The sequence below is a fragment of the Aythya ferina genome (genome assembly GCF_964211825.1).
Source record: "Aythya ferina genome assembly, chromosome: 1".
Classification (NCBI taxonomy): Eukaryota; Metazoa; Chordata; class Aves; order Anseriformes; family Anatidae; genus Aythya; species Aythya ferina.
The window spans coordinates 30,200,215-30,215,062 of record NC_140296.1 but is presented as its reverse complement, the minus strand read 5'-3'; the positions used below and the strand labels follow the sequence as shown (position 1 = coordinate 30,215,062).

Below are 14,848 nucleotides of genomic sequence, written 5' to 3'. Positions count from 1 at the left end.
TCACTGCCTTTACTGCCAACATCTGAAAACTTACCAAGTGTGAAACACCCTCAGGCTACTGCAGGAAATTGATCTGTCCTGATATGTACAGAATGTAAAGCGTGCACCAGTCTTCCTTTGTAAGCAGCAGGCATTTCCAAAATGCAGTGAGTCTCATAAATACAGACATCTAAAACTGGTCAGAAATCACTTCCTGGAAGGTTTTTCTTTCCATCTATCACACTAGATTTTTACATCCAGAAATTATCAGAGGAAACCTCTGCTAAAGTTAAAGACCTAGAGCTTTGTCCAAATCCAGATCCACATCAGAGGCTACTGCAATAAGGAAAGGGATTTGAAAAGCAGAGGTAGACAAACTCTCAGGAAACAAGCCACTTAGGAAATTCCAGACACCTGTGAAGGGTCTGCAGTGGTGGTGTACAAACCCATTTGCAATAAGGAAAGAGATACACAGACTGTTTTCTTCACTTTAATATCAGCTGGAGTTATAAACTGCTAAAACCAGACATCTTCACATTATTACACTTGATGCACCATAAAACAGGTTTTTGTTAGTGTAAGATTCATATTACAAAACTTGCAGAGAACTTCACACAGAAGTCTACTTTTTACCACTTTTATTCACAACTGAAATCCCCAATTCTTTTCTGTGTACAAACAGAGTCTTTCCTTCCATCTTCTACAGCTGCTTTCCAACCAACCAGTTCTAAACAGTACCAACACTGGGAATGGGATACCAACTAGAAAGAACTGCTGTGGTCGTTTGCTTTAAGACACACACACTTCTTGCTGGATAGCTGGCTGTGGAATTTTACTATCCTCTGTCTTTTCTTGCCCAGGAGCCTGGCACACAGTCTTGCGTTTGAATAACCGTAGACTCAACCGTAACAAGTCACTGTCCATGGCTGCAGGATTCGTGTAAGCTTGTTTTGTTGCACCCTATTGAAATTAAAATAAAAACCAAAAAGAGTGGCTTTTAACATGCAAGCTGAGAAATTAACATCAAGTATTCTCAATAATTACAGGTTTAAACGGTTTAACCATGCATATTCATTAGTAAATCTTCAAGAACTAAAGATTTTTCTACTAGCCTGCCAGAATACAAAACCTACTGTAGTATAAGAAATGGATGAAGTATCTCTTGTTTTTGAAAATAAAAGTATCTAAGTTCTTTTTAACTTGGAAGAACAGAATCTTACAATTCTTATAAAAGTACATGGACTCTTAAGCAGGAAAATTATTCAACAATTATACTTGAAAATGCATTTTAACCAATTACTTTGATTACATATTCTCTAAATGCAGAAAGCACCTCCAGAATTTAAATGCCACAATAAGGAATAGTTTAAGACTCCATCTTAAATTAATGTCCCAGCTTAATGAAAACATAAAAACCCTACAATATTTCAATAAGTCTGTTCTCCATTATTTAAAGGACTAGATCTGCTCCAGAATAAACAATTACTGCTAAAACTACCACCCTAGACAAATGTTTTGCACAGTAGGACCTGTTTCCACATTTTAACCCAGCTCTGTAAGTGAACAACTTGCCTTTTCATTCTTCATTAGCTGCTTACGAATTGCAGAATCCCTTCTAAAGCACAGAGCTTTACAGCAAGGACCCAGATTACTGAGCAGACCCGCTCTCTCTTCTTTTCGTAGAAGTGCAGCCATGTTCAAGGCCCCCAGTTCATGTTCAAAAAGGTTTTCCGCATCTGCAAGGAAACGACATTTACAAAGATCAACAAACACATGGCATTTTGGAACAATAATATACAGCAATATGAATTTACTGGAGTTAAAAACAATCTTGCATGAGATTTAACAACTGCCTTGAAATTTTACTGTTGGTGTTTCTGCCTTTTAAATAATGCCAAGCTTTGGGGGAAAAAAAAAGGTATTGCAGCTTGTAGAAAAAATGAATAAATTCCTCAACATCTGAAAGTAAGTATGGGTACACTTGGATGTAGCTGCAGCACTGGAAAGCAATATTGAGACAGCAATCACCAAGTGGCCTAAAAATCGAGTGAGAGCTCTGATGCAGAAGAGGGGATGTCATTCATGATCAGATATATGAAGAAAGGTGTTTACTAGCACTAATCAAAAAGTGATTAAAATTGTACTTCCCTACAAAGAGTAGGACTGTACCAGTGTTAAAACAGGGTTTGTATAGCTAAGTAGGAGTGAAATATACACAATAACTCTTTTATCCATGGTGGTGAACGAGGAGAACAACTGAACAGATGCTAATAAGCTACTCCCTTCCTTTAGACTCACTTAAAGCATTAGCTAATAGTACTTAAAGCAGCAACACTAGGCCTTTAATACATTTATCAGAAGAATGTGTGCAGCTAGAACACATTAACCAAAGTTGCTTTTCAAGATGGATCCTGAGGCAAGGGTTGTTCATCTTTTCTATGAAATGTTGACAAAGACCAAAAGACTGCAGCATATTGACTTACAGCCAACCCTTTCACAATAAATAAGATACAATATGATTGAAAAAAATATGGTAAGTTATGCAGTTAGTAGTCCAATCCAATCTTCTGTATTTAACAAAGCACGTGGTTTTTAGCAGAGAATCGAATGCCTAACTGCAGACACCAGCAAACCTGGGGAAAATTTAGCAGCTAAAAGCAAAGACGGTAGTTTGGCAGAACAAACCCAAGATAGAGCAAGGACACCACTTTAAACCACTGAAGTTGTGATGGAGCTGAGTATGATTAGTTTTCAAAGAAGGTGAAAAGAAACAAAAAAAAAAAAGTTAGAAGGTATCAAGGACAGGTTCAAGAACTGCACTGAAGTTATCGAGACAACCCCAACAGACAACCAGCACAAGTGAGACACATAAAGGCCACTTCAAAGCTGACAGAAACTGCTTGTAGTGCCTATGTGCCGGGTGCTGAGCATATCTGACAACAAAATACTGTTTGATGCTCATCCTCAACTGCACACAACAGGTGAGGGAAAGTCAGATACAAATCTCAATTCCATCACATGCTACAACTGATTCTTGTTTTCAAACGAAATGAACACAAAAATCCCAGTAATAAGCCAGCACTTCCTTTTTTTCTGCATTTCAGAGTATTACCAGGAACTACTCATCCATAAATAAGAACAAAAAAGTGAACACCAGAATCAGGAATAAAACAGGGAAACAAAGACATTATATGACCATGAAGAAATCCAGAATGAACACACTGCATTTTCACTGCAACACAAACTGAATGCCTAGCTCAACATCTTCATTTTTCAGGGCACCAAAATTTGTGCCTTGTTTTAGAATACTCGCTTTGTGGCTGTGTAATCCCTATACAAAGAATCATCTCACCTAACAGCAGATTACAGAGAAAATGCACACGCTTGAAAGCAATACTGGCACTTCCACATGTAGTAACTTTGATGAGTGAGAGACTGCACACGCTAAAGAGAAATTAACAGAGGCATTCAACCTTCCTTCCTCTCCAGAGCAAAGTTCTCCTGCATCTGAGCTCACTTGAGACAACCCAGAGGCAGCGTTAGAGAGGCTCCTACTATCACCACTCCCCTGGACTTTGTTATTTCTAGAGAAGCATGCACAGACTGCTGAGGTTATTTCAGGCAGCGTATTAAATAGCCGGGTGGATTCTGCACTGCAGCTCCTTTTGAAGTATGCAGCAAAATTAAACCTTAACGGAGAAAGACACAGTTCATGCCTTTACTATGTCAGACAGCTTGCATACTCTGGAAGATACAATAGTGCATCAATTACATCAGTTACTTAAATTCCTACGCATAAGAGCTACAATTTTCTCTTAAGCTAGAAAAATGCTAATACTGCATAGAAATAACTAAGTGTCCACTGCAAAATAGTCACTAATACCAAGCACACACCTCAAATTATGCTATATAAGATGCATTTAAAATGTCTGCATAGAATTGGGCTTTAAAAGAAATGTAAGAGCAGTAGCAACTGACCATGATTAACAGTTATATGTTTTTAATGACTCAAGCAAGTAGTGAAATTCATGAAGATTAACAGGGCTCGGAGAAGCAAGTTAATTTTTTTTTTTCCCTCTCTACTGCTTGAAAGCAATCTTACTGTAAGGTTAACAAGACAACTGCACAAAGGGTAACACTGCAAAGAATTAGAGTACTGTTGCAGGGTGTTTGGACAACGCTCTTGGAAATAGGGTTTGGGCTCGATGATCTTTGTGGGCCCCCTCCATCTCAGGATATTCTATGGTGTCATGTCAAGAACTAGAATTCACAGAGTTAAAACAAAAACCTACTCCCTAAGACCAAGGACTCTACAGAAACTGTTATTTCTAAGGCACACTTTTATCATATTTAGATCCTGAAGTAATTTGCATAGCGATCTTATAGAGAGCAAATGTTTCATAGACCTAAGTAACAATTTTACCAAGTAAATTGTTGCAAGCAGCTCAGCCGGTTCCTGGGACGCTAAAATCAGTACCCTCTCTCACACAAAAGCCCTACTTGCCCTACGCAGCTGCAGTGAATACCACTGGTTTAGTTCTTGCCCATTCCATCCATCATGCATGTCTTAGGCCCACGTATTTTGACCCAGTGCTAGACCTGCATACTATTCATTTAATTTCTCACTTCTACTACATAATACACAAATTTCACTGAGTTCTTCATTCTGAACCAAAAGAATATTCCACTATGACAAAAAAAAAAAGGCAGTTTGTATAGGCAGTTAAGACCTTTCTACCACTGCTAGAATTTAAACATTAATCTGATTGATATATAGCTGTATTACATTCCTGGAATTTTTACGCAATGCTCAGGATACACTTTCTATGGCCTGGAAACCTAGAATAATGAACTAGAACCCATTTCATTAAGTATCTTTACTAAGCACAAAAAGACAGTTTAAACCCTGTAGAAATAATTACCTTTAGGTTTTTCTAATACTCTCTGGCAAGTCTCTTTAATTTTGGTGAAGAGTTCTGGTCCTGCCAATCGCTTGGAAATGCCAACTCTCAACATAACGGCCCCTGGTGTGAATTTTAAGAGCGCAGCCCCAGCCTCCCGTGGTTCTTTTGGCTGCTTTGGCATAAGACTGGACCAATCGACATCGATAACATCCACAGGATCTGCGGAAATATTGACAGAAAATGAGTTACCACATCATCGTCTCCTACCACAGCTGATTAATTTCACATGCTGCAGATATCTCTGTCTCCTAAATGCAATGTACATTGGATGAACATTGTTCTGCAGTTCTCAAAGACAGCTCTTTGGACACTTCAGATAAGAACATTCAAACTCACTTTGATCAGTGCTGAAAAGGGGCATATAGTTCCTTAAAATATAAAGCTTCTTGGATTAAAATAACATTCTGTTTCACTTTGATCGTAATCACTTTGGGGAAGGCTGCTCAGACCCTGCTTAGACAGCAGATTTGGACAGAACCACTAACGTGCCACGATATATCCAAATTAAATACTTAAAAAGCTGGCAATTCAACTCTGGATGCTGCTTTTTTCAAAGGAAGGGTATATATTAGTCATTGAATAACCATACAACTGTGGGTGCGTATTTATTACATAAAATATGAACCCTGATCATACAGCCCAGGTGACCTAGAAGATTCCATGTTTCCCGGTGCATTCGGGAAGCATTCAAGCATGGACAAAAATCTATTCCTGAAAATATCAGTTCCAAATAATGATCAGCTCCAAATGGGCTAGCATTTGTAACCATTTATGTTCATTTATAACATTTATAAAACCAAAGCTGCTGCTTCTAGCTATAAACATAATAAATATTACTTCAAAATGAAGTTTCCAGAACTTTTTAGTTACCTCTGTACCTCACAGGCATACCCGACCATTACAGAAAAAATGAGAAATACTGAGGAGCACAAAAACAGTGCTCTGAATTCACAACTACTCTACATTACAATACATTTTGAGAAGGAACAAAGTAGCTTTACATGCAAACAGATCTCATCTTTATATTCAAATAAACGTAAAGGGGTTTTGTTATACTTTTACCAGGCATCTTCTCATCCTCTTGTTGATCCTCCCTCTTTTCGGCATCACCTGCCAGGATTTCATCCAGTTCATCATCACTGATTGGTTCATATTCTCCAGCACCAGATCCCAGCGACTGAACATCATCAATCTTTGCTTCATCTTCTCCTCCTACAGACACAGATACAGACTGTAGCTTTAAAGCAATCATTCTTGTTTTTCAGACATGCTTCAAGCAGACTGACAAAAAAACCAGGGTCCATAAACGAGCTTGTTAATTTTTGGGGGGTTGAGTATATTCAAAACGAAAAAAAAGTATTCACTTATGGAAACAAAGTTATTTCTCACGTAGACAAAGTGGCCGTTTGAATTTCACACATCTTGGCCAATTATTTTTTGTGCAGTTTTACTCAAAGTGCTTGTAGAAGACCATATTCAGAAGAAATGTAAGTTGATGATCTGATATGTAGTTATGCAGCACCACCATGAATTCTACCAGATGCTTTTGCACATGAATCCTAACTCAAATGTAGCTGCTTGCAGCTCACGAAAGGCACCTCTGAAGGTATTCTCTCACCCCCAGCACTGAAAGACCTGACTGAAGCATTCGCAAACCCTGCTGCTCAAAATTCAGGCTTCCTTAGGATTCTCCGCCAAGGTACTTGCAATCAGTTGCACAGTACAAAATTGACACAATTTACAGGGGTCATCCCCTGTGGATGACTAATCTATTTTCTCCAATCTTCCCTACCCAGAAGAGAAACTGCCTCTGTGTTAAGATATCCCCTCACACCTTTTTTTTTTTTTTTTTTCCTTTGTAAAGCCTGCAGGAAAAGAAAAGTCACCTCAACTAATCTAAAAATCAGCACTGAAAAGACAAGTAAAAGAGGTGCTAGCAGAGTGTAAATTAACTACTCAGACCACCTGGCAGCACTTTGGAGGAAGCATCGAGTATCTTGGGCATCATTTAAACCTATTCCTGAAGCAAACACATTAAGGTTCAACACATCACCATAATTAAGTAATTATATCCTCACACATCATGTTAGACAATGTACGGCAGTCATTGATCCAAATAAATACCAGATACCTCCTTACCATCACCAGATCTGGAAATTTTATTCAGTTAGTTTGCTATCATCTTTAAAGGGAAAAGTATAGCAATCTTTACTAGATTTCATTTTCTATCTTGTGATTTTAAATCTTGACTGCCTGCACGATCCATTTTCTGCTTCCACACGGACCTAGCAGGTACACCAGCTCACTGTGACTGCACGCTTGGATGGCACAGATGGACCATTAAAAATTACTGTATGAAGCAATTAAAAACAACAATCTACAGTTCTCAATACGTAATCCAAAAAAGACTGAATTTCAAATCAGGTTGATAATTTCTAAATTATATTATCACTACCTTTACTGCTTTTTTTTCAGAAATGTCATTTTATATTAATTCTGATTTAACACAACACAGCTAAAAGAAGGAACAGGAGTAACAAATTAATGAAAGAGAATAAAATACTCTACCATCTTAGAAGATCAGAAATATGTTGTTTATAGCATGCTTCACTAAAATTGTCACCTAGTATTTTACAAGACTTTTCTTCTAAAAAAAAAAAAAAAGAAAGAATCCTAGATCCTAGACTAATATACCGTAATTTCCTACACATGATCATTTTTAGATAACACAAAACCTTTGAAAAATACATGAATTCATATTAAGATTCTTACAAGAAGTCTGTGGAAAGGCTAGACCTAAGAACGCATTTAATATTCAAAGTCTGTTTGGCTTCAGGCCCTCTCTGAAACAGAAGATAAACCTAAGAACAGCCTTTCATCAACTCTTTTCTGAAGTTACCACGCTGTACTCTCAGATTTACTACACCATTCCTTCCTCTTGCTTAAAAATGGATGAATCCTGTCCATTGTACCAAGATAGGGCAGTCTTTCCCCAGGCTCGCTCCAAATATTATCTCTGACAAATGCTTCCACTCCACAGATAATCTCCTTAAATGGAATTTTCTCAATTGTACCAGTCAACCGTAATGACCATTTTGTGAGCAATCAGGTAAGAGATATTGTAGGTAGTAAAACAGCCCTCCTCATCCTCTCCAGACTGCCCAAATGAACAGGTATCTACAATAAGATAATTCTTTTTAAGAATGCAGATATGATGAGACAAGGTGCTGGTATCTTACGGAAAGCCACAAAAGCTTAATTTGTTTCTGAAGACTTCAGGCTTTACCAGCCCAAACACCCCAAATTCCAAATCCTACACATCACCTTCCTTTTTATTAGAGGATACAACACTACGATCACCAAAAAAAACCCTACTTACTGAACATAACCATAACTTACACCACTTACTCTGGATTTAGATTTCTGCTTTTTGCATTTTTATAAAGGTTAGATGTACTTCCCAAGCTCTTTCTTCTAGCAAAGCTCAAGCTATGTGAATCTGTCAGCATTTGGCCCTTTATTTATTAATCCTAAGCGTGTTTTCCCCAGTACCATTACAGCCGGCAAATTGAAGCTACAGTTAATAAGATTACTTCAGTAAAGTAATTTTTGGACTGTTGTGCCAAGCCATACATATGTTTCATCTACTAATCAGACTATCATTTCTATGGTAATTGGGCTCTGCAGAAAAAATCCCAAAGAACAGCTGCAATTCAACCCTCATTTTTTTTCATTCATTACCTGTGACTTCCTCACTAAAAAATATATCTTATAGCGGTTTAACAAGGCAATCAAACCTTTGGTGTTTCAGCAAAGTGCCTATGCAGAAATCACACCTTGGCAAAATTATATCATTTATGAGGCATATCCTAACGCCTCTTTGACTCGAAACTTTAGAAATGAAACACTAGCATTCACACAATTAACATTAAGAAGATGCTAGCCAGAATTCTCCCTTATCCTGCTTCTACAGTAGAGAAGCTGGGGCCAATACACCTTTCAGTAGCAAAGTGTTCTAATACAGTTCAGCGTTGTGCTAAAAGGGAAGAATGAAATACTTGACAGTGAAGGTTCTTTCCCAGAATATCTCACCTTCTAGACTCTCCACCTTTTCAGCCTCATTTCCATCTTCAAAACCTTGTAAAGGTCCTAAATCTTTGTCTGGCCTTTCCTTCTCTGAAGCTGCAGAATCCCGACAAACACCGTCAAATTCTTTTTCATGATCTCTGTCCAGTTTTGTTTCACTGTGTTTTGTTGATTCTTTTTGAGAGGAAATGTCAACAGTTCTGTCTCTCTCTCTTTCAACAGGATCGGGTAGCTGTCTGTCTCTCTCTCTGTCCAGCTCCCTTCTCTTTTCCCTCTCTCTCTCCCGTTCTCGGAGTCTCTCTCGCTCCCTGCTCCTTGGCCAGTCTTTGTCAACATCTCGATCCCATTCTCTCTGTCTTGCCTCTCTCCTCTCTCTCTCCCGCTCTCGATCATGGTCATGTCGATCTCGCTCCTGAAGCCTTTCCCTGCTGTCAAAGGACCCAGATCTGGAATGAACCTGACGGTCTGATTCAGGAGAGCTTCTTCTTGAACTGTGGCTTCTTGAATCTTGACGATCTGGATAAAATATTTTAAATACAGGGGCATGAGTACAGCTCATGAACTTAACACCATTTTCCTACACCAAAATGTTTTAAAGATTCTGGTATGAAAGTGGACTTGTGAAAAGCATCATCTTAGGATTAAAAATGGTATTTCTCCCACTCCCCAAAAAACATTTTTAGTGGCTAATTCAACTATTACAGAAGTCTAACTGAACCTACATAATTTACTCATGTATTTAAGCAATAAAATATATATTTTTTAGAAGAATCATCTTAAGATTATTTTCAAAATATGTTTTTTTAAAAGCTAGTATATAATACATTCAGAAAGGTAATTTCAGGCATGTGACCATGTTAAGAACAGAAAGCCAAATGGCTTTCGGAGGAAGATATTTTTCTATTGATGCTGTATGTATTTTAAGCAAATATTTTACCCATTTCTTTACAGGAACTACAGAAATAAAACAAGGTCATTGTGATTACTTTGATTCGCAGCAAAGATGATTTTCATATTTATCAAAAGCATGCCTGAGAAGAACCACAACAGATTTCCCTCAGCTAAAAAAAGCTCCAGAGATCATAATGGATCTCTCTCTCCCAGAGCGAAAGGGCATTTCAATTTTGCCTAGATTTCAGTATTTCCGTATCAAAATGAATGTTAATAGCAAATTTAAAAACATTATTTATACAAAACTAGCTCAACGGTCTGTTAGCAAAAGGACTTTTTTGTTCTTTCAGTTTCATTTGTTCTACAAATTGCTTTATCCTCTAGACAGCATGAACTGCTAAAGCTGACTGAATATTTTGGCGTAAACAAAGTGGTAATCATCATGCCCACTGAGGATCAACTTTTCAAGTATGGTAACACTTCCAGGAATCTTAATTTGCTCTGGTTTTACTATGAATTGCATAGAACCTCCCTCTCCCTTCACACTAATTACAAATTAAAAGAGTATAGGGCCACATAAGAATGATTTGGGATTTGTAGCTTTGCACTTTCATGAAGAGTGATAAGTCAGCCTCGCTAAAACATATCTCATTACCTGAAGACGTGCTGCGACTGGGCTCCCCTCTTTTCAACTGATCAATCCTGGACTTTCGTTCCCCAGTGATTTCTAAGCTTTTCTTCTCTCTGTCCCTGTCCCTGTCCCTCGAGGTACTGTGCAGGATCCTCTTCCGTCCAGTCTGGTCATCGCCACTGCGATGAGCTGACTCGTTGGAAGGGGATCGAAGTCGGCTCGAGGCATGGCTCCGATTGCTGCCGAGACTGCTGCTGCGCTTCTGATCCACGGGTTTACGGTGTGGTCCATCATCTATAGTAACATGAGGGGCTTCCACCTTTTCTCCCCTCGTTCTATGACTTTTTCTATGGGAGTCCTCAGTGCTTCTTTCTGGAACAACGATGTCGCCACGTTCGGGAACATCTTCATCTGACCAGTCACTAAATGTTGTCTCTTCCCTTTTTGGGGGGACTTCTGCCACAGTTTTCTCAGGTGGTGCTTCAACCAATTCTTCTTTTGTGACAGGGGGGGTTCTTGGGCCTTTCTTCTTTTTATGATGTGGAACAATTTCTTCATCAGAAACCTCAGAATCACCCTTGGATCTCTTCCGCTTTTTCTCTATGTTCTTCTTCTTTTGACCTTTCTTGGGTGAGAAGACCTGGCTTTCCTCAGTCGTTGACTCAGTAGCATACCTTTCCACCCCACTGTCATCATCTTTCTTTTTCTTTGTGGCCTTTTTCTGTATTTTAGACTTTTTCTTGCTGTCATCATGCATTCTGTCAGAAGCATCTCTTTCTTCCGAGGGACGGTGCCCAAGGTTTTCCTGAACCCTGGACCGGGAGCTTTCTGAAGCATCTGGTTGCTCTCTTTGCTTATCTGCTGAGGAAATTCTCTCTTTAAACTCTGGTTCTTCGTAACGCCGGGAACTTTCCTTTCTGTCTGATTTGCGCTCTTCTTCTTTCCAGCGACTCTGCCTATCTTCTGCAGCATGAGAGGGGCTCAGTGACCGGGATTCCTGTGGTCGCACAACCTGGCTCAGAAGTCTGTGCTTTTCATCTACACAATGGGAAAAAGAACACACTTGCATTGTTTAGAAAGGAGAAAGGATGCACATTTGGTATCTTTGCATGCTAAGAAGTATCAATCAAAACAAAAAAAATCCATCATTTCAGTTACACAAAAGTTTTGTTTGTGTTCTTTGGTTTTTAAAACTGCAGCAGTAGCAGACTGCTACCATTTTGGTAAACATACACCTTAACAGATGAGAAAGGGGAAGAGGACCTTTAAAAACTCTCCCCATGTTTTCTTCTATTTAAGATTACAGATTATTTTCCATAGGCAGAGGATAAGCTGGATCCTGCCTACAGCAGAAAGAGACAACAACTACTTACTTTTATCATCTCCACTGTTGTAAGCATCACTATCAGGAGAGTGCTCACGGCGACGTTTGGGTGACTGACGAGGACTTGGGCTGCTTTCATTTCTGTGACGCTTCCTGCAGGACAAACATTTGTAGTCAAATTCCTTGAGGATTCTTTGAAGAAAACCTTCAGTGATTGAGTTTATCATCAATACAATCCCTCAAGTGTAAACACCTCACACAGAAGATCTAAGGATGCTAGGAAGTTTTGTAGCTTTCTAAGTTGTTATTTCAAAACTTCCAGAAGTATTTGTCTTGTCGTATATATATGATACCTTAAAACTAAAACTTAAACACTTAGGACAGCTATTTTATTTTATTTTTTAAACAAAAAAGTACAAGAGGCAATTAAGATCACTTTTTTCCTATGGCAATGATCTTTGCAGTGTGTTGACCCTAGCTGGCAGCTAAGCCAGACGCTTGCTCACTTCTCCCCATGAGGGACTGGGAAGACTCTGTACTGGATGATTTATAGGATTCCATACTTCTCTCACACAAAAGCTGCTAATTATTTCTAGGCAAAGCAGTCCTAGATGGGACAACACTGCTTTGCTCATTACTGATGTCACAATGAGAATGTTATTGTACTAAATGGAAAAAAAAAAAAAAGAGAGAATCAGTGCCATTTAGATAAAACAATAGAAGCACCACACATTTACTTGAAATATTGTTGATGTCTTCATTGGTAGCCTTCTGGTGTTGAAAATTCAATAGTGCAAAGGGTAATGTAAGTTCCACAGAAATCTGATGAACAAAATCATGAACCCTGACCTGGTAAGTTCCTACCACACTCTTGAGACTTCAAAAGGTACCACAGCCTCCTATTAGGTTTCAAAGAATGCCTGCATTATTAAAGCCAAGGCCAAACAAGCAGACTTTAGCAGTTCCACGATTTTGCATTAGCAAAAAAGCATCAGATTAACATCACCAACACAGTACACAGCCTAGAATCTGATTTTGGGGCCACCAGCACATGGGACACAGATGCAGGGGAGACACGGCTCCAGATCACACCTCTGAAGGGTATCTTCTCCTTCCTTATGATATTCCCCTGCTTACTATCTTACCAAAATCAATATTAAGAGAGTTTTTTATTGATGTTATTGAAGGAACAGTCAGATCCACTCACTTGGATTTTCTTTCTTCATGGACATCTCTTGAACTTCTTTCTTCTCTGATATCTTCTCTCTTGTCCCTGCGGTCATCCCTTCCTTTTTCTTTGTCATCCCAGTCTCTCTGGCGCTCTCTCTCTTTATCTCTGTCTCGACCTCTCTCCCTTTCTCGCTCCCGCTCTCGATCTCTCTCACGCTCCCGCTCCCTTTCCCGCTCCTCCCTCTCCCTCTCTCGCTCCTTTTCTCTCTCTCTTTCTCGTTCCCTTTCCCTGTCATGGTCCCTGTCTCGATCGCGCTCCCGGTCCCTGTCTTTGTCTCGCTCCCGCTCTCTCTCCCGTTCCCGAGCACGATCTCGTTCCAGCTCCCTCTCCTTCTCCCTCTCCCGTTCACGGTCTCTCTCCCTCTCCCTCTCTCGATCCCGCTCTCTTTCTCTCTCCCTCTCACGGGCCCTTTCATCTCTCCTATCATCACTCCGATCTACCCTTCGCTCTTCTCGTCTTTCGTCCCGCTCGAGGTCATCACTTCGTCCTTGATGTCGTACCGGTGAACTTGCTCTCGTATCTGTGAAGAGAAGCAAGTTTGATTACCAGAAATTAAAGGGATGTACATTGCTACCACTACACTAATAAAACACCCATGGCTTGGTGTTTTGGCAATCTAGCTACTGGTTTGCGCCAACTGAAAAGCAACTCCCTGTAGGTCTGAAATATTTTTCCAGTATTTCAAGAGTGAGTTATCCTTAGGTTAGAGAAAAGTCACTATAAAAATTTATTTTCTATTGGGCATTTCTGAATGGCTTCAAAAGCTAATTTTACTGCCTCAGAGCCTAGCCATTATTATTACATTACGGAGTCATTCAGAATCTGTTACAGGATCTTGGAAAGCTGAGAATGAGATCCATATGAAAACCAAGTATCAAGATTTCTGTAAGAAAATTTCACTTCCACAAATTCAGAGTCTCAAGTTGATAAGAACTTACACTGTTTATTTTCCTGTAACTTTACTAGGTGTTATAAGAAATATTGTCCTCTCTCCTCACAGAAGAAGAGATCCCTGCATAGAAATATACAACCAAATCCAAGAGAAAGGGAGAGATGAGGATGAGCTACAGGAAGCATAACTGCTGTAAGCTTCCACATGCATTCACATAAGGTGAGTTTTTCAGTGTTCAGACAGTGGGCTAGGGTCATGGAGAAAATTATATTCATACAGAAAACAACTGATCCAGAAAGATAGTGAAGACAGCTTAGATAAAGGTATTGATTCTCCACAGACTTAAGGCTAAATTTGGCTGCGCTCTGTTAGTTATTTTTTGATATTTTTGGAATATTTATATACATTTTGACTACTTTATAATAATTTTTATGCTAACGTTTGTAGCATTCGAACAGGAACAGACCAGTCAAACTTCTTTCACAATATATATTCAAAGCATTACAGAAAAGAACAAGAAGGGCATGAATAGAGGTTGGTATTTTTAGGTCCATTACTCTGATGCTGCGTGTACTTCCCTGTAAATTGAGACCATGTCCACCGGGGACAAGCAGACAGAGCTTGAACAGGGCTAAGTCAATAAAACATGCATTTCCATTAGTTTAATCAATTTTAATCTCTGAGTGAATTAACAATGACTTAATGCTCCCCTGTTACCAGGTAAAATTAAAAGCAAACTCGAGTAACGTTTCTGTCATAGATGTAACACTTCTTTTTTTTTACAGATTTAAATGATCAGACTAAGCAAATGGTTCCATGAATACGTTTCATCTTCTTTTAATGGTGCCTG

The 14,848-nt window shown here is 39.1% G+C and overlaps 1 protein-coding gene across 1 annotated transcript in view; it reads right to left on the bottom strand.

Annotated features, from left to right (window-relative positions):
• Positions 1–453: 453 nt before the first annotated feature.
• ZC3H13 (zinc finger CCCH-type containing 13) overlaps positions 454–14,848 on the bottom strand; it is a gene marked incomplete at its 5' end in the record, with an annotated part of 68,489 nt that continues 54,094 nt past the window's right edge. Inside the window, 8 exons of the mRNA XM_084515506.1 lie at positions 454–939; positions 1,552–1,715; positions 4,902–5,102; positions 6,000–6,155; positions 9,036–9,545; positions 10,576–11,589; positions 11,925–12,028; positions 13,083–13,626. Coding sequence (XP_084371632.1) covers positions 769–939; positions 1,552–1,715; positions 4,902–5,102; positions 6,000–6,155; positions 9,036–9,545; positions 10,576–11,589; positions 11,925–12,028; positions 13,083–13,626 — 2,864 coding nt within the window. The 3' untranslated portion in view covers positions 454–768. The remainder of the gene's footprint in view (positions 940–1,551; positions 1,716–4,901; positions 5,103–5,999; positions 6,156–9,035; positions 9,546–10,575; positions 11,590–11,924; positions 12,029–13,082; positions 13,627–14,848) is intronic.